This window comes from Cynocephalus volans, chromosome 1, assembly GCF_027409185.1.
Source record: "Cynocephalus volans isolate mCynVol1 chromosome 1, mCynVol1.pri, whole genome shotgun sequence".
NCBI classification, from domain to species: Eukaryota; Metazoa; Chordata; class Mammalia; order Dermoptera; family Cynocephalidae; genus Cynocephalus; species Cynocephalus volans.
Window position 1 is genome coordinate 84383348 of NC_084460.1, and position 18383 is coordinate 84401730.

General features: G+C 36.8%; 1 protein-coding gene across 1 annotated transcript in view; it reads left to right on the forward strand.

Moving 5' to 3' along the window:
• Nucleotides 1-1211: 1211 nt before the first annotated feature.
• Nucleotides 1212-18383, forward strand: part of GFM1 (G elongation factor mitochondrial 1) — a 41461-nt gene continuing 24289 nt past the window's right edge. Inside the window, exons 1-9 of the mRNA XM_063100525.1 lie at nt 1212-1375; nt 2590-2742; nt 3736-3868; nt 4381-4585; nt 6219-6335; nt 8976-9126; nt 12167-12324; nt 13023-13107; nt 17005-17142. Coding sequence (XP_062956595.1) covers nt 1280-1375; nt 2590-2742; nt 3736-3868; nt 4381-4585; nt 6219-6335; nt 8976-9126; nt 12167-12324; nt 13023-13107; nt 17005-17142 — 1236 coding nt within the window. The 5' untranslated portion in view covers nt 1212-1279. The remainder of the gene's footprint in view (nt 1376-2589; nt 2743-3735; nt 3869-4380; nt 4586-6218; nt 6336-8975; nt 9127-12166; nt 12325-13022; nt 13108-17004; nt 17143-18383) is intronic.

Sequence of the window (18383 nt, forward strand, 5' to 3'; positions counted from 1 at the left end):
GGCTGAACAGAGGGAAGAGAGAGAGGGAAAGCCATGCTGGTATCTGGGGAAGAGTAAAGGCTCTAGTCATGTGAGGATTGGCAAGGAGGCCAGGCTGGCTGGAGCAAAACCAGAGGGAACTAGGAAAACCGTGGTGGAGCTGCTCAAGCGGGACCTTGTAGGCTCTTACTCTGAGTGGGAGAGGAAGCCATTTCGGATTTTTTTTTTTTAATTTAGTTATTATGAAAACTTCAAACTTACACTAAAATACAGATAACAGCGACAATGAGCTCACTGGATGGAGTGTTTTCAGCAGAGAGACGACATAGTCTGACTTAGAATCTCTCTCGCTATGTTGAAAATAGACTGCAAGGTTGGCAGAAGCAGTGAGATCAGTTAAAAATCTATTACAATAATTCTATCGAGAAATGGCAGTGCTGAAAGGTGGGGAGAGGAGTGTGTATCGGCTCAGGGTGTATTTTTGAAGGTAGGATATGTTGACAGATTAGGCCAGGGATGTCAGAGAGTGGTGTCAAAGTGACTTAAATTTTGGGGTAGGGTAACTAGCCAAAGATTCTATTTATGAGATGAAGACTAGGAGAAGGTTTTGGAAAGGAGCTCAGAAGCTCAGTTTTGAACATGTTAAGTTCGAGATGCCTCTATGACACCCAAGTGGAATCCTCAAGAATGAAGTCTTCCAAATGGACTGAATATACAACGTCTGACATCGAATAACAAAGAACATTTTGAAATGAGGAAAAGTATCTATGATTGATAATTCATTCACTATTATTTTTCCGCGTTCTCTTGTCCTACAGATTTTTTTTAATACTGTCATATACAACACTGTAACATTCTTTTTTTGTCACTTAAATTCTATTATAAACATTTCTCCACATTTTATATAGGCAAAACAAGTAATTTTAAAGCCTGCATCTTTATATAGCGGTAGTATTAAAAAAAATAAGACGCAGAGCAAAGAAGGATCCTCCCCCCCCCCCCACCCCCACCCGCCATACAGCAGTACCAACTAGTAAACCTAGTAAAGGAGCAAACGCTTGATTAGCTGCGCAAAGCGACTGCACTTTCTCTTCCACGTCGGCAGAGGGAGCCGAGGCAACAGAGACGCTGCTCCGCGCTTGGGTTCAGAATCTCCTTAAACTCTCGCCCTCCCTCTCACCTCCCTAGCGTCCTTCGCCCCGGAAGTACTGGCTGCCGGCGTGACTCTGTTTCCGGTTGTGGTGCCGGCGTCTGAGCAGTCTCGGGGCAGCAGGGCTTTCGCGTGTGTACTGCACTTGCCATGAGGCTGCTGGGAGCCGCCGTCGCCGGCGCCGCGGCTGTGGGGCGCGGGCCGCTTCCGCGGGTCCCTGCCGCCCTGGGCTGGCAGGGAAGGCAGGTACTGCTGCCCGGCAAGCCCGAGCCAGAGACCGGTGCCCGGACCATTCGTCCCCTCCAGGGCCGGGGAAGCAGTGACACCCCTTTCCTCTCTGAGGCCTCCTGACTGACAGCTCCGAATACGAGCGGTCATGCCTCGGTGCCGAAAAGCTTCTCGGTGCCTGCGCGGCAGCCCTTCGTTCGTGTGAGCAGCCTCTCAGTGCCCTGGGAGGTTGGACGGGCCCCTGATTTATGGTTAAGTCTCTTCTTTATGGTATACTTTAAAGAGAAGTGACTTGAGTGAAGGTCAGTCAGGGGAAAAGTGTTTCCGGGGCTCGAACCCAGGATTTCTGACTCCGTGACTGCCCCCTTGTCTCAGCCGGCCCCCTGGGTCATTTGATTTGGCGCTCAACTTCCCGGTATTTTTCTTTGGTTATGTTTCTTATTAGGCCTATAGAGGACTCAAGTTTGTGAATAAAAGCCTTTTGGGTGGGGGAGGGGTCGGAGAGTAGGGTAGAGTTAGGTTGATGTTGAGCCTTTCCTGTCATGCAAACCTCGTTTTGCTCTGTGGTATCCCTGGGATTTGACCAACTAAGCTCCTGTCACCCAGATTTCTTTTGATATTTTATCCACCTTTTCCAAGGTGTTTTGCCTCCTTCTTCACAGAAGTGGTTGCAGTGCATTTTGGAAGTGCAGACCTATAGGGACAGGTTTATATTGTGTATTGATTCCATGAAATACATGATTTTCCTTCCAAGAGTAAAGTTTTAAAAAAAAGACACTTTATTAGTTGTTTTTAGTTAGAGGAAATTGGAAACTTATGGGGGATGTCTTGGAGCTCTTGGCACCACTGCATAGAGCACATAAGTCCTCAAACATCTTAGCTAGCTGTGAATTAAGGTAAGAGGAAAGAGGGAAAAATTAAAGTAAAATTTAAGCTAAAACTTGTATTTCCTGTTAAAGTAGTTGTTAGGCGTTGTCTTTCTGATTTTATGGGCCCAAGTGTGTATTTTCAAACCTGTAACGTTTGGCAAAGGTGTCTGTCCCATTTTAATTTAATTTACTTTTAAGAATATGTCTTTTCTGTTTTTTGTGGTCTTTCCTTTGGTTACAGGAGTTGTAGGTTTAAACATTTCCCCTTCTGCTTTTCCAAGCTACCTCATGCGCATTGAGGTTCTTTGGAGGAAAGACGTCTCTTATAAAAAGTGCACTGAATTGAGCTCTCTTTTTTTTCAGATTAATTGGAAGCCCTGTCGATGGTGTTCATCAGGGGTAATTCCTAATGAAAAAATACGAAATATTGGAATCTCAGCTCACATTGATTCTGGGAAAACTACATTAACAGAACGAGTGCTTTACTACACTGGCAGAATTGCAAAGATGCATGAGGTATATGGTTCATGGTTGATTCCAGATTAAGTAAAGCTTGATTTTAATTGTTTTGTAGTTATGATTTAATAAATTACACAAAACCTGAAAGATTAAAATAATGGTAATAGGGGATCTTTAAACAAAGTCACATGTGCAAAGAGAATAGATCAAGTTGTCTTGAAATACATTGTTCTGAGAAATTATTTAGAGACTATCACCATGAGTATTCTGAGCAGACTGTCTTTTAAGCATGTTAAATCAATATGATGGGACTGGCCAGTTAGCTCAGATAGTTAGAACATGGTGCTGATATCACGAAGGTCTAGGACTCAATCCCTGTACCAGCCGGCTGCAAAAAAAAAAAAAAAAATCAATGTGTTGTACCCTTAAACAGCCATTAAATGTTTTTACATAGTTTTTAATAATATGGCAAAATATTTATAATGTTAAATGGAAAAATGGGCTTAAAATGATATATAAACTTAATGGTTAAAAAACACGTAAATCATAATAAAAGTATTTAAAAATTTTTTGAAAGTCTCCTGAAGACATTACCATATCATTGAGTAACTTAATTCTCCAGTTTAAAATATTTTCTTCAAATGAAGGTCGTTTTGTTAAATCATATACTTTAAAAGCTGAATCCTTCCCACTTAGGCCTCAGAATCGATGTGGAACAGAGTTGGGAAAGCTCTGTTCTCTGAATACCTCCTCACGGACTAATGCAAGGCTGGTTCACAGCAGTTCAGAAGGAGTGAGGATAGTTCTAAAACCAGGGTGATTGTTCTGCCTTAGCAGTTGTTGAGGGTAGCAATGAAAAAAGGGTTTGGCAGTTAATACAGGGCAAAACCTGTAATCAGTTTTCTATTTTATGAGGTGATACAGTTTGACAATTGGGTTTATCTGAAAAGTGCATAAATCAACTATCTGTGTTCTGATTCCATTTCAGTGAGATTGCTTTCCTTCTTGGAATGCAGGGACAGAAATCTGAACTGCTGTGCTTGTGTTTAGGTGAAAGGTAAAGATGGAGTTGGTGCTGTCATGGATTCTATGGAACTAGAGAGACAAAGAGGCATCACTATTCAGTCAGCAGCCACCTATACCATGTGGAAAGATGTTAATATCAACATTATAGATACTCCTGGTGGGTTGGATTTTTGGTTTTATTGCAGCTTCTTTTGGCAAAAGCATATTTGGTTCTTTCCTCTACTGTGACCCAATTAAGTTTGAGTAGCAAATAAATACTCAGAAATGTGACACTGAATTTCTATTAGAGAAGACTGACTTAGAACCTAAAGCACTTCATCCTCACCTGGTTTCCTTGAAAAACAGTGCAAATAAACTATGAGTAGGAAGGTTCTTGCCTTTTATGTATTCCCGCTGATTCCAAAGATGCCTGTGCCCTAGTTCCTTCTTGAAGTCATCTTATTGGTCCCTGAACCTTCTGATGGGTAAATGGTATTGGTGAGCTCAGGAATCTACATTCTAATTAGAAGACTTATGTAATGAACAGAGATACAAAGACTTTTAATAGTGCATATATTAAACCTTCAGACTCGTATATGGTTCAAGGTTGATTCCAGATTAATTAGAGCTTGATTTTAATTGTTTTGTAGTTATGGTTAAGGCCCTCATATACTTCTTTGTCTCATTTAGGGCATGTGGACTTCACCATAGAAGTTGAAAGGGCCTTGAGAGTGTTGGATGGGGCAATCCTTGTTCTCTGTGCTGTTGGAGGGGTGCAGTGCCAGACCATGACTGTTAATCGTCAGATGAAGCGCTACAATGTTCCATTTCTAACTTTTATTAACAAACTGGACCGAATGGGCTCCAACCCAGCCAGGGCCTTGCAGCAAATGAGGTACTGAGCCTTAGGATGAACCGAGAGGGTGTGATGATACGGACAGCAAACCTTGTATCCAGAAGGATGATTAATTCAGTGTTACTAAACATTTTTCTTAAATTTTTTTCTTTTTTTAAATTTATTTATGTGAGTGACTTATCTTAGTAAGTGGAACACTGAGTTCAATAGTTTGATTTGTGGTGCAAACTCAACTTCCTTCTCTGTAAAATGGGGAAAAGTATAGTTGAAGATGAATTCAGAAAATAATCTGGCAATTTATATTGTTTTGCTATAATTAGAGAAGTTATAATCTGGAGTAGATTCTAAAAATACTGTGTTTTATTTAGACAAATCTAAAGGATCATCTTCAGTTTTAATCTTTACTTGAGGGATTTTAATTAATGCCCTTCAGTAGTATCCATAGAGAAGAAATTCCTTTCCTTTCAGAAGGTAACATATTTGCTAGGACAATAGTAACATTTCCATTTTGTACCACACATAACCCAGGGGTATTTATAGCATTTCACATTTTGCCCAGTACTGTGGTCAGCATTTCACTTTTCACATTTTGTAGATGTGCAGTTGTAGTTGTAGAATTCCTACTCAAGTTTCACATGACAGAGCTGATAGATGTAGGTGGTAAAGTTTGTGGTAGTTTATGGGCTAAGAGAGATGTGTCTGATGACAAAATTTGATGGAAGTGATGTGTTTAAGAATGTGAAAGTGAAATTTTTCTTTTGGGAATGTTTATAATATTTTCTTAGTAAAACTAAACATTTACACTATTTGTTTTTATTTTATTTGTGCTTGGCATATATGGACTCTTTTCACCAAGTCTTTTTCTGAATTCCAAGAATATTCTCTTTTAGCATTGATTACACTGTTTTCTCTCAATTATGTAGTTAAGTTCCATAAACTTTCTCTTTTATTGTGACATCTTTATTAATAGAGGTAATTACTTCTCAAATCTTTAAATTTTATTTTCTTTCCTTTAGTGACCCTCTTCTTGGAGGTTAGTACTATTTTTTGAGTTCACACTTCTCTTCCAAGCTATTGGTTTCCTTCAAATACTTGGTGATTCTCAGATTTTTATCCATAGTTATAGATGAGTGTCTAGAGTGTAGACTGAAATAGTGATAGCTACAGCATATTTCTTCTCCAGTGGGAATCACAGTCAGTTCAGTGGTTGTGCCTGGTTGGGGGTGCAGGCTGATGATGAGTGTCTGGCTTTAACACCCACTCTGAGAGTTTTCTAAGAACTCCCTCTTCATATAGCTGTACTCAGCTCTGCTAGTCAGTTGATCTAATTATGGGACATGGGCTCGGCTATCCCACTGTCCTTTAATTTCCTGGGCAGCCACCCATTGACCTGTTCTTCCCCCTTCTACTTCTGATCTTATGTATTCTGGGGATCTGATGGGAAAACACTTATTTTGGAGTTCTTTCTATTGCCCAGATGGGGTTGTGGCTTCCTCAGCTCCTAGGGTTTGGTTGTCAGTCTGTTCCCAGCTGCTTTGTATCTTGTGTTTGGACCTGCTGCTAACACCCTTCTCAGTTCTACAACGTCTGCCATTGATTTATATTTATTTTGTCATTTCAAAGGGATTTGGGGAAAAGAAAAGAGATAAACAGGTACATTTTTATTTTTCAGGTCTAAACTAAATCATAATGCAGCATTTGTGCAGATACCCATTGGTTTGGAGGGTAATTTTAAAGGTATTATAGATCTCCTTGAGGAACGAGCCATCTATTTTGATGGAGAGTTTGGGTAAGTGTTAACATTATGCTATTAAAAATTCTGTATTTCAAAAAACATCAAAGTAAAGGAAAGGATGAGTTCTTTAAACATAGAGTATGTGTCTTTTTGAAATGTGGGTGGAAGAATATTATCTAAGATGACCTTGTTTTAATGCCTTTAATACTGGTTACTAACATATTTTGCTCAGTATTCAAAATATATTATTTTGGGGTAATATACTCATCACATGGCATGCATGGTGTAGTAAAAGGAGGCCTTCAATTTGGACTAGTAGTATAATATCTCTTTTTCTACTTGTTTGTTTATTCATTCATTCTGCAGACTTATAGAGCAGCTGCTGTGTCCTGGGTATTGTGATAAAAATTGGGAAAGAAAATAGGTGTCATAAATATTTGTTCTACCTATTTCGTGGGATTACAAAGATAAAAAGGACTGATATGTAAAAACGGTTAAAATTGTACAGATTTGGTTTGGGAACTGCAAGAAACAAATTGGTAACTTTTTGACATGGAATTTGGTCAATCAAATTTTGAGTGACCTTTGCGTAAAAAAGTACTGTAATTGTCCACTGGTTATCAAACTTTAGCATTCATAAAAATCACTTGGAGAGCTTGTGAAAACACATATTCCTGGTCCTCCTCTAGAGATTTTGATTTTGTAGATACGGGCTGATGCCTGGAGTTTACTTTTCTGGAAAGTTCCCAGGTGATGCTGACGTTGCAAGTCTGCAGACCATACTTTGAGTGATTCTGATCTAGACAATGTAAGGAGTAGTAAATGACCCTTTGTTCTGAAGAGTGACCCCAGTAGCCTTGTAGTTTTCCAAAGGCACTTGCTGAGGGGTTTCCTTCTTCTTCTGCGGAATTGGGGTTACAAGTCTGGCAGGTGGGTGAATGGCATTGTGATCAGTGAACTATAGAATTAATCCTCATCAGCCATCTTGTAGGCAGGAAAAGGATGGAAGCTATCCAGTGGATAAGGTGTTTCTCTCACTTTTTGTGTGACAACTAAGTAATGATAACAAAGTTTATCTATCTTAGAAGGTAAGGCCCAAGAAGGCAGTTTTTTTCCCTGCTTTATTAACTGCTATGTCCCCAGCCCCTAGAACTACCTGGTACATACTAGGGACTCAAAAAGTACTTGTAAATAAGTGGATAAATCCCCTTTCCCAGAATTACCAGGGTGTATATTTCTGTTGTCTAAAGTAGAGGTTCTTAAACTCTGTTGCTTCTTAATATACATGCCCTCCTTTCCACAGCCCTAGAGCAGTGGGTATGTATGTTTGGAAAGGACTGCACAGATGATTCTGACACATGAAAGGCTAAGAGCCAAGGAGCTTACCAGAAAGGATGAAATTAAGATCTGAAGACTGTTAACAGCATACTTTAGGATATTAAGAATTATTTTCTGACTTTTTGGAACTGGCATATTCTGTCTTTTTTTACTTAGGAGTGTGTTTCCTGAAAAGCTTATTATTTTTTGACAATAATTTCCATTTTGAAAGAAATACCTCAAAAAACTTTGATATTTTTAAATATCAAGTATATCCATTTTTCAGTTGTGTGTATTTTATTTGTGACTCTTACCTGTTCAGTCCCTAGAGGAATGGACAGCTGGTGTCAAGATGTGAAGAGTCTGTCAGATTTAGTCACCTTTTTTACTACAAATTGGGACATTCTGTCTTTAAAACTGTGGGATTGGGTTTGTTATTAATGGAAAGAAATAGAGTAAGTTCTCTAAACCTGCTTTTTAGAGATTATGATGTTCTAAATTACAGTTAATAGAATTTTCAAAAGCTTGGATGGGCTTCAGACATGTTGGCTTTGAATCTTAGCACTTCTATTAACTAGTAGTACAACATTGGTCGAGTTACTTTGCCTGTTTAAGTTGGTTTCCGCATTTGAAAACGTAGATAATAGAAGCTACTTCATTCATATGATGTGAAGATTAAGTAAGTAACTTGTCAAATACTTAGTTTAGTGCTTGCTGCTTTATAGGTATTCAATAAATGGATGCTCATTACTTTGTATGCTTGCCAATTTTTGAATAATTAGAATATAAGTACAGTAAAAATAATTTTATATACTGAAAACAATTTTAATCTTTGATTTAGTTGACACTTTGTGAAGTCGTTTTACTGTGTACGGAAACAGAATAAAGATAAAACAGTTTGTGTTCAACTGGGAAGGATTTTGTATTATATGTTTTATCATTATCTTCTGTAAAACTTGACATACAGAAAAATAGAATGTCATTTTTATTGTAAAAGCTGGGGATATTTATGAGGGTACTTCAAAAATTTCTTGAAAAAATATAATTGAAAGATAATATGAATCTTTCCATGAACTTTTTGAAGTACCCTTGTATTTTTTTCTCGTTATAGTGGACTGTTTGAATCTTGGCTCTTCCATTTACTAGTAGTACAACCTGGAGCAAGTTACTTTGCCTATTTAAGTATTTTTGCCAACTGTTCTGTCTGAATGTTAAAGATATATGTTATTAGTCTTATTTGCCATTGATTGCAAATATATCAGAGTTCTTTATTACCCCCCCAAAATTTTTTAGCCATTAGTCATATCTTTTTCATTGGTGCTTTGTATGTTTAATTGAATATCGTTAAGTACAAAAATAAAACGTTTCTTTTCTTAGTCAGATTGTTCGATATGGTGAAATTCCAGCCGAATTCAGGACAGAGGCAGCTGACCACCGGCAGGAGCTAATTGAATGTGTTGCCAATTCAGATGAGCACCTTGGTGAGCTATTCCTGGAAGAAAAAATCCCCTCAATTTCTGATTTAAAGGCAAGTGTTAAAAAATAAGTAAATAAAATAAATTTGAAAAGGGGGCAAGGCAGCCAGCCAGTTAGCTCCGTTAGTTAGAGTGCGGTATTATAACACCAAGGTCAAGGGTTCAGATCCCCTATCAGCCAGCCACCAACCAGTCAATCAATCAATCAATAAAATAAAGGCAGTTGCTCTCAAAATTAGTCTTATATTAACAAGAAAAAGTTTGTTTGTTTTTGTGAGGAGGGGACATGATGCTATTATGCATGGGCTTTATTAATGAAGTATGAGTAATTTATTTAATATAATTGGTTTCCTCGAAAAATACTTGACATGGCGTATTACTTTTTTTAAAAGTAGTGAGTTGTGTATTATCTTAAAATGAGAAAAGAGTCGTAATTCAGATACTTAAACAGCCAGCTTCTTGGGTATATCCTTATTAAAAAGAAAGAAGTTAAAGAAGATAAATATAGAGAAGTTACAGCAATAAGGCAGGTTAAGACATGAGGCTGCTAAATGTTTACAGACTAATATAATGTAATGTTGCAATGTTTGGGAACATTGCATAAAGCCTTATAGGTTCCTTAAGTAAGGAATCAGCTGTTTTAAAAATAAAGAGAAGATCCCTGCTTAAGACTGATATTCATTTTTTGAATAGACATTTCTCCAAAGGAGATATACAAGTGGCCAATTAGCCATAAAACATTGCTCAACATTGCTAATCATTAAGTAAATGCAAATCAAAACCACGATGAGATACCACTTCACACCCATTAGGCTGGCTATTATTATTATTATTATTATTTTTTTTTTTGTCTTTTTCGTGACCGGCACTCAGCCAGTGAGTGCACCGGCCATTCCTATATAGGATCCGAACCCGCGGCGGGAGCGTCGCCGCGCTGCTAGCACAGCATGCTACCGAGTGCGCCACAGCTCGGCCCTAGGCTGGCTATTATTAAAAACAAACAAACACAGAAACCAGAAAATAGCAAGTGTTGACAAGGATGTGGGGAAATTAGAACCATTGAGCTCTGCTGACGGGAATTTAAAATGGTGCAGCCACTGTGGAAAACAGTATGCCCATTCCTCAAAAAAATTGAACATAGAATTATGATATGATACAGCAGTTCTCTTTCTGGGGATATACGCAAAAGGAAGAAGGACCTCAAATAATGTACACCAGTGTTCATAGCAGCAGTAGCTATGAGCAATAGCCAAAAGGTGAAATCAACCCAGATGTTCATCAGTGGATGAATGGATGAACAAAATGTGGTATATACATACAATGGACTATTTATTCTGACTCAAAAAGGAATGAAATTCTGATACATGCTACAACATGGATGAAACTTGAAGACGTTCTAAGTGAAATAAGCCAGACACAAAAGGACAAATATTGTATGATTCCACTTACATGAGTTACCTAGAATAGTCAAATTCATAGAAGCAGAAAGTAGAATAGTGGTTACCAAGAGTTGTGGGGAGGGCTTAATGGGGAGTTATTGTTTAATGAGTATAGACTTTGGGATCATGAAAACATTTTGGAGATGGATAGTGGTGATGGTAGCACAACACCGAATGTACTTAATGCCACTGAACTGTACACAGAAATATGATTAAAATGGTAAATTTTATCTTATGTATATTTTAGCACCATAATAGAAAAAAAGACTGATATTCATTCTTTCAACCCACTTGGTACACATAGCAGAGATCAGAGCCAACCTTGCAAGTAGGATTTTCCGAGGAAAGTTATAGTTCTGCTGTTTTTATTCCTTTCTGCATAGGGTACATGGGTGTACTTTAGTTTCTGTATCATGGTTTGACAGATTATTAGGAACATTGGAAAGGCAACAGCTTTCAAGTGTGAAAGTGATTGAACCTATCCCTTACGAAAACAAGGGAAAATACTGGAAAACTAAAGCTTTTGTTAGGTTGGTGTAAGGGATAGTTTTAATTTCTCCTTTGTTTCTATTTACCACCCTCATGTGTTCCTCTGTTCTATAGATATAAAGTGTGGTAAGATTACTATATGTCCCTACTTACATATTAGGGAGAATTGGAAAGTCAAAGATGTGACCAAGTGGCTTATGGTAGCCTAAGTGTTTAGTGACCTGGCCATTTCTTGTTCCTAGCAAGAGCAACTTTTTAAGATAGCTTCAAACAGTATTTGCTTATTTCCCATGCATTCATAAACCCCCTTCTGTTGTGCTGAGCTGTATCCTACTTTTTATTGTGTTTTTTTCATGAGGACTGAGAAATACTTGTATGCCATCTCCATATTTCTGCAGTGGCAGGTTGTGGCCACAGCACTCTTGTTGGCCTCTTCCAGCTGCTAGAGCTAAAGCTCTACTACGTACTCTCTGTAGCCTGCTCAGCCAGAAGGACACATTGATAGTGCTCACACTGAAGACTGGGGCAGGACCTACAGGTTATTTTAGAGTCTGCTACTATCAGGACCCCTAATTTATAAATGATTTGTACTATTTGGTTTCCCAGGTATATGTTCTTTAAAAAACGAAAAATATAAGTTAATTGTATGTTTTGTCATAGAGGATACTTTCATATGTTTTAAACATTTAAAAAGTATACAAAGGTATATGGTAAAAACTCCTTCCATTTTCTCCCATCTGCCCAGTTATCTGTACTATCCCTAAAACAGGTTACCAGTTAATGGTTTCTGGTGTATTTTTCCAGAGTTGTTTTTGGTTTTTTGCACATATATTACTTTTTCCTCTATTTTACACACTTGTTAGCACACTGTGCTGTTTTATGAATGTGTCTATTTTTGTGTGTGTATATGTATATTTTTTTGCCAAATTGAATATTAGTGAGTATTAATGATTCCAAGAGTGTCAAAAGCAGTTGTACAGTAAATCACTTCCTAGCCCTGATTTTCTTTTTTTGACTTTAAGTTACAGTGACCTGATTTTAGTCTCTTCTAGAGCCAGTACTCCAGAGTATCAGTTCATTTTATTCATTTATTGGTTTGTAGTTGACTTGAAGCACAAAATGTAATTTTAACAATAACTGATTGTTAAATTTTTTTCTTTTGTAGCTTGCAATCCGAAGAGCTACTCTAAATAGATCATTTACTCCTGTTTTTTTGGGAAGTGCCTTGAAGAACAAAGGAGTTCAGCCTCTTTTAGATGCTGTTTTAGAATATCTCCCAAATCCATCTGAAGTCCAGAATTATGCTATTCTCAATCAGGAGGAGTAAGTTTCGGAAATTGAATCTTATTTTATACAGAAATACTTTAATACTTAATGCACTGTGAAGGAGTTTAAGGATAGTTCTTCTAGTTATGTTTGTGATCATTTTTTTTTTTCTTTTCATAAAAATCAATCACTGTTTTTATTTGGGTAATAATTTTGGCATATAAAAAAATATTTATTATACCAGTTCCTGTATCATATTCTGTTTGTGAGTTAGAAGTATGATTTGTTTTACTGTCTCTCAAGGTTTACATCATTAGAGAATTTTCTCATTTGGGACCAGCGGTTTTCAGTCATATTTTTAAAAAAGCTTTAAGAAACAAACTTTTTTAAGTTTTTTCTTGTCCTTCTCTACCAGACCATATCTGTGTTTTTTAGTCTGCTCTGGTCTTGTCACTATGTAGTAACTAAGCCCTAATAACTTAACTGCTCTCTTCCAGTAAAATTTCACTTATGAGTGTTGGCTGGTTAGCTCAGTTGGTTAGAGAGCGGTGTTATAAAACCAAGGTCAAGGGTTCGAATCCCATTATCAGAGAGCTACAAAAGGGAAAAAAAAATTTTTTTCACTTACATGTTAGGTCAGAAATGTTTAGCGCGCATGTGCTTTTTCTCAGATAATACTCTTTGATGAAACAAATTGATATAAAAGAAATAGCAAATATTACATCTCATAGATTTGTATTTCTTTTATTTTTAAGTGACTCAAAAGAGAAAACCAAAATCTTAATGAATTCCACAAGAGACAATTCCCATCCATTTGTAGGCCTGGCTTTTAAGCTGGAGGTAAGTTGCTTTGTAATATATTTAACTGCTATCTGTAGAAAATTTCTTTACTTTTAGGCTTTTATTCCTATTACAAAATGACTCTATGCCATTATGAAACATTTGTAAGATAGAAAAAGTAGAAAGAACAAATAAGAATTTCCTACGTCTTAACACTCAGGTGATAGTGCATCATCATTAGGTGCATTTCCTTCAAGTTTCTTCAGCAGTTTCAAAGTAGAAATTTTTACATAAATAGATTAAACATTTTAAATGGTAGCATAATATTCTATCAAGTAGATATACCATAATTTGCTTAAAATTTCCTAATTGGTGGATATTTATATTGTTTCCAGTTTTTACCATTGTAAATAACATTGGGTCCACTTCTAGAAAGTTGTCCTAGGTCACTAATGAAGGGTAGTATATTCATGTTAGCTTCAGTTCGGTCATCATATCTTCTAAAACTGAAATCTTACAAACAATTCAAAATGCCCAGGAATTACAGTTTGATTAAATAAATTGAGGTACATCCTTACAAGAGAATGTTATTTAGAATTTGAAAATTATGTTGAGATGCCTATTTTTTGACATGGAAAGATGTTTGTGATTTTTTTAAAAATAAACTTATTATTTTAGAATAGTTTTAGATTTACAGAAAAGTTGTGAAGACAGTACAGAGAATTCCTATGTATCCTGCACTCAGTTTCCTCTGTTGTTAATATACATCGTCACAACTAATGGACCAATATTGATATATTATTAACTAAATTCCTTATTTATTTGAATTCCCTTAGTTTTTGCCTATATTCTCTTTCTGTCTCAGTATCCTGTCCAGGGTACCACATTATATTTAGTCATCATGTGTTCTTAGGCTCCTGCAGACTGTAACAGTTTCTCAGACTTTCCTTCCTTCTCATAACCTTATATTTTTAAGAAGTACTGGTCAGGTGTTTTGTAGAATGCCCCTCAGTTTGAGTTTATCTGATGTTCTCTCATGATTAGATTGGGGTTATGTGTTTTTAGGAAGACAACCACAGAGTAAAGTGTCATTCTTGTCACATCATATCGAGGGTGCAGATTGTCAACATGACTTGTCACTGTTAATGTTAACCTTGATCACCTGGCTGAGGTAGTGTCTGTTTTTTTTCCCCCTTCTACACTGCACTGTTTAAAAAGAAGTCACTGTGCTTGGCCCACACTTAAAGGGTGGGGAATTATGCTCCATCTCCTTGAGGAAGCATTATCTACATAAGTTATTTGGAATTCTTCTGTATGATAGGTTTGTCTTTTGTCCCCCACTTATTTATTTATTCAGTCAATCATTTATATCAGTATGGACTTATGGATTTTTATTTTGCACTTTGAGTTATAATCCATTAGTATATTATTTCGTTGCTTGAATTGGCTAGGTGTGGCCATTGGGATCTCTTTCAGTTGGCTCCTGTGTCTCTTTGATGTCTTTCAGTGTTTTGTTTTATTGAGTACTACCTTACATTCTGGTACTAGAAGATGCTCCAGGCTTATCTTGGTTATTCCATGTCCCAGCCCGAGACTCAGTGATTTCTCCAAGGAGACTGGTTCTTTTTTATGGAGAATGGGCACAATAGAAACCAAGATTTGGGCACTGGGTGTCCTTTTTGTTAGGGTGTTGTTGCTTCTGTCCGTAATATTTAAAGTGGGAAAAGTGGTGGATAAGTTGGAAGTGTTAAGAGTGGTTATTTCTGGAGTGGGATTACAGTTTTGGGGCTTTTTCCTACTAAATGAGAAAAAAATCATTTTAATTAAAAATTAGAAAAAACATTGCAGTGGGCCAGCCTTGTGGCTCACTCGGGAGAGTGTGGCACTGGTAGCGCCGAGGCCGTGGGTTCGGATTCTATATAGGGATGGCTGTGCATTCACTGGCTGAGCATGGTGCGGACGACACCGTGCCGAGGGTTACGACCCCCTTACCAGTCAAAAAAAAAAAAGAAAGAAAGAAAGAAAAAACATTGCAGTGAAAATTTTTATGCATGGGCCGGCCTGTGGCTCACTCGGGAGAGTGCGGTGCTGATAACACCAAGGCCCCGGGTTCGGATCCCATATAGGGATGGCCGGTTAGCTCATTGGGTGAGCATGGTGCTGACAACACCAAGTCAAGGGTTAAGATCCCCTTACCGGTCATCTTTTTTAAAAAAAAAAGAAAAGAAAATTTTTATGCATAAAGCTTTTAAAAATATGTATTTAAGAATATTTTCTTAGGATTCCCAGAATAGTGATTATTGAGTTTCAGGTATAGAATGTTATAATATTTAATGGTTCAAATTGCCAGATTGCTTTCACACTCTCAGTATTAATGTATTAGGTTATTTTGATGACTCTAAGTCAGCATTGAGTATTATATAAAAATCATTACTGATTGAATAAATGAAAAATGATATTATAATACTTTGACTTGCATTAATTCCTAATGACAGAACATTTTCTCATATTTATTATGCAGTTGTAATTTTCTTTTTCTTTCTTTTTTGGGGAGTTCATCTTTTATTTTGAAACATATTCGGTAGATTTCTGTACTTAGATACAATATTAATTTAAAACATCTCAGATTGCTCAATAAAGTATAAATGTTACAGTTCTCACAGTAACTAATTGGAATGCTCTACCCCCCCACTCCCCGCCAAATAACTAAAATTAGAAAAGGGAAAAGATAGAAAACATGTCTATCTTTTTATTTCTTTTGTTCTTTTTTTTTTATTAGGGTCAAAGTGTTTTTTACTTCTTTGTGCCAGCTTTCTCTAATAAAGTTGATTTTCTTAATTAGCTCTTTAATACTTATGTAGTCAGGTATGTCTTTTTTCAGTCGTTCTTTTTCTTTAGTCATTCTTTCATTTTAAATCTTAGAAACCCTCTTTTTTAATATATTTTGTCAACATTTACTTTTGTTTCTTCTACTTTTTTATCTTTTTATAGTCATTGCTAATCCAACTGAGATTTGTTTTGGTGTATGCTGTGAGGTAGGATCTAAATGTAGGATCTCCTCTGCCTCCAAACAGAAAACCAGTTGTCCAGTTATTAGTTTATGAGCAATACTATTTTTACTTTTCCACTGACATGTCAAGTCTTCTTTATCATCTATTGACAAAATATTTTACACTTTACATATTTATACTATACTCTATGGACTGTTCAATCTAATTTGTGCTGGTTTTGTACTATTTAAGTTTTGAGCATTTAATATATTTTTATATCATTCAGGGTTAGTTTCTTCTCATTATTGTAGTTTTTGAAAATTTTCTATTTTGACACATTTATTCCTCTGAGTAAATTTTTAAAATCACTAATGAAATGTTAAAAAATGTTTCTGTTGTAATTTTGATTGCTATTGTGTTAAACCTATAAAAAGAATTGGCAACATTTGAATGTATATCTAATTGGCCAGTGTCAGTATATTCAGTCACTTCATAGGACTCTTGTTTGTGTAGCTTTCCACATGATTATCAAGAGTTTTAGATGTATAGTACACTCCTACCATGCCTGATGGTATTCTTGTTATCTTTTTAATAATTATACCTTATTTTTGTTTCATGTTTTATGTATGAAACTGAAATTATGAAAAAATACTAGAAGGCAAAAGCATACTTCCTTACTGTGTAAACAGTTTTTAAATTTTTTCTGATAACTTATTTCAGAGGAAGCTGAAGAAGTATCTTGGATTGTGATACCAAAAAGATAGATCAATAACAACCACTTAATTTATCTTATCTATGTTCAAAGCTAGTATTAAAATAGTACATGACAGTAAACTGAAACATCTATAGAAGATGGACTAATAAAATTGGGAGAGAATATTTGGAAGTAGTTGTGAAGTTTTCCTCTTAATTTTGATTGTTATGTTTCTTTTTATTCTCTTTGCCCTTACCCAATCTTGACTTCCAGGCAGGTCGATTTGGACAGTTAACTTATGTCCGCAATTATCAGGGAGAGCTGAAAAAGGGTGACACCATCTGTAACACGAGGACAATGAAGAAAGTTCGGGTGCAACGGCTGGTTCGCATGCATGCTGACAAGATGGAGGCAAGTACAGAGTCACTCGGAGATCATCAGTTTCTTTCGTGGGGGTCGAGCGTATCTACCTTCTTGGTATTCTGAACCCCCCAAGAAAATCACTTCTGGTTGAGCATATGTGTTTTCCTAGCTTCTTCCTTTTTACTTTGGTGTGTTACACCTCTGATCTAGCACTTTGCTATAGGCTAAATTAACAGATGTTAAAAACTCATTTTATAGTACCAATTATAAGTTAGCTGTATTTCTTTGATGGCCAAGGTAAAGGAAGAGAGACAGTTCCCTAAGACTCAGAACACTAGATTCAGCTCTTTTCTCAAGAGCTATCATTACAAAGCGTGTAGTAGGCATTTAGGACAGTGGAACTGTGGTTCTTAAATTCACTTACAATTTCCCACATTGTTCAGTGAATTTACTTTCTGAAATATGGAAGTTGTAAAAGCCCTGTTTAACCCTAGAGCTTTTATTCCTACTGTAGAACTCCCTGAAGGGCCGTATTGGTGCCAGAATCCACGTGAAGATTTAAAACCTCTCAAGGTCTGGTCTGGGAGGCAAACTTTGGCTTATGCCTTGAATTCTTGAATTGGCTCTGAATCTGCCTTAGCCTTCTGGAGTCCTTATAGTTAGGCCTTGGCAGGAATACCAAGTGCATGTGGTTGTACCTTACTCCCACCCTTTCCCAATCCAGCTGTATATTTCTGGAGAAGTCTATAAGTGTAAGCAAAATCTTATGGATTTTTTTTGGTAGCTATAACTTTTGTCTCTCCTGGAAGATGAATCGGCATTCTCAGAATTGGACAGCATTGCTGTCTTGTGAGATAGGCAGCAGGGGCATGCTAAAGGGATTAGTGGTTGTCACAGCTGGTTCCTGGACCAGAAGCAAGGAGGTATGTGTAACCTCTGTATTATAGAAAGACACGCACACTGACTCACAGCCACAGCTGTTGTGAATGAACTGTCAATATAAAAGGACAAAAACTAGGGAGGTTGGAGGCAGCAATCCTTTGTTCTTAGCTTTCCTGTGTTTTCTTAACTGCTTGCATCTGCGAGAAATTGAAATTATTTTTAGTATAGTGGGCTCTGTTCTGCCTTTGTTTTCAAAACTTCCTTTGTAGTTTTTCCTTGTACACCTTTGTCATACATAACTCTCATTGTCTAACTGGGCAGCTATTTCTAATTCCATAGAAATAACTTTAGAACTGTAAGTCATTATGTTTTGTCAGTACTGCAAATCCTTCAAGTAACCATAGCTC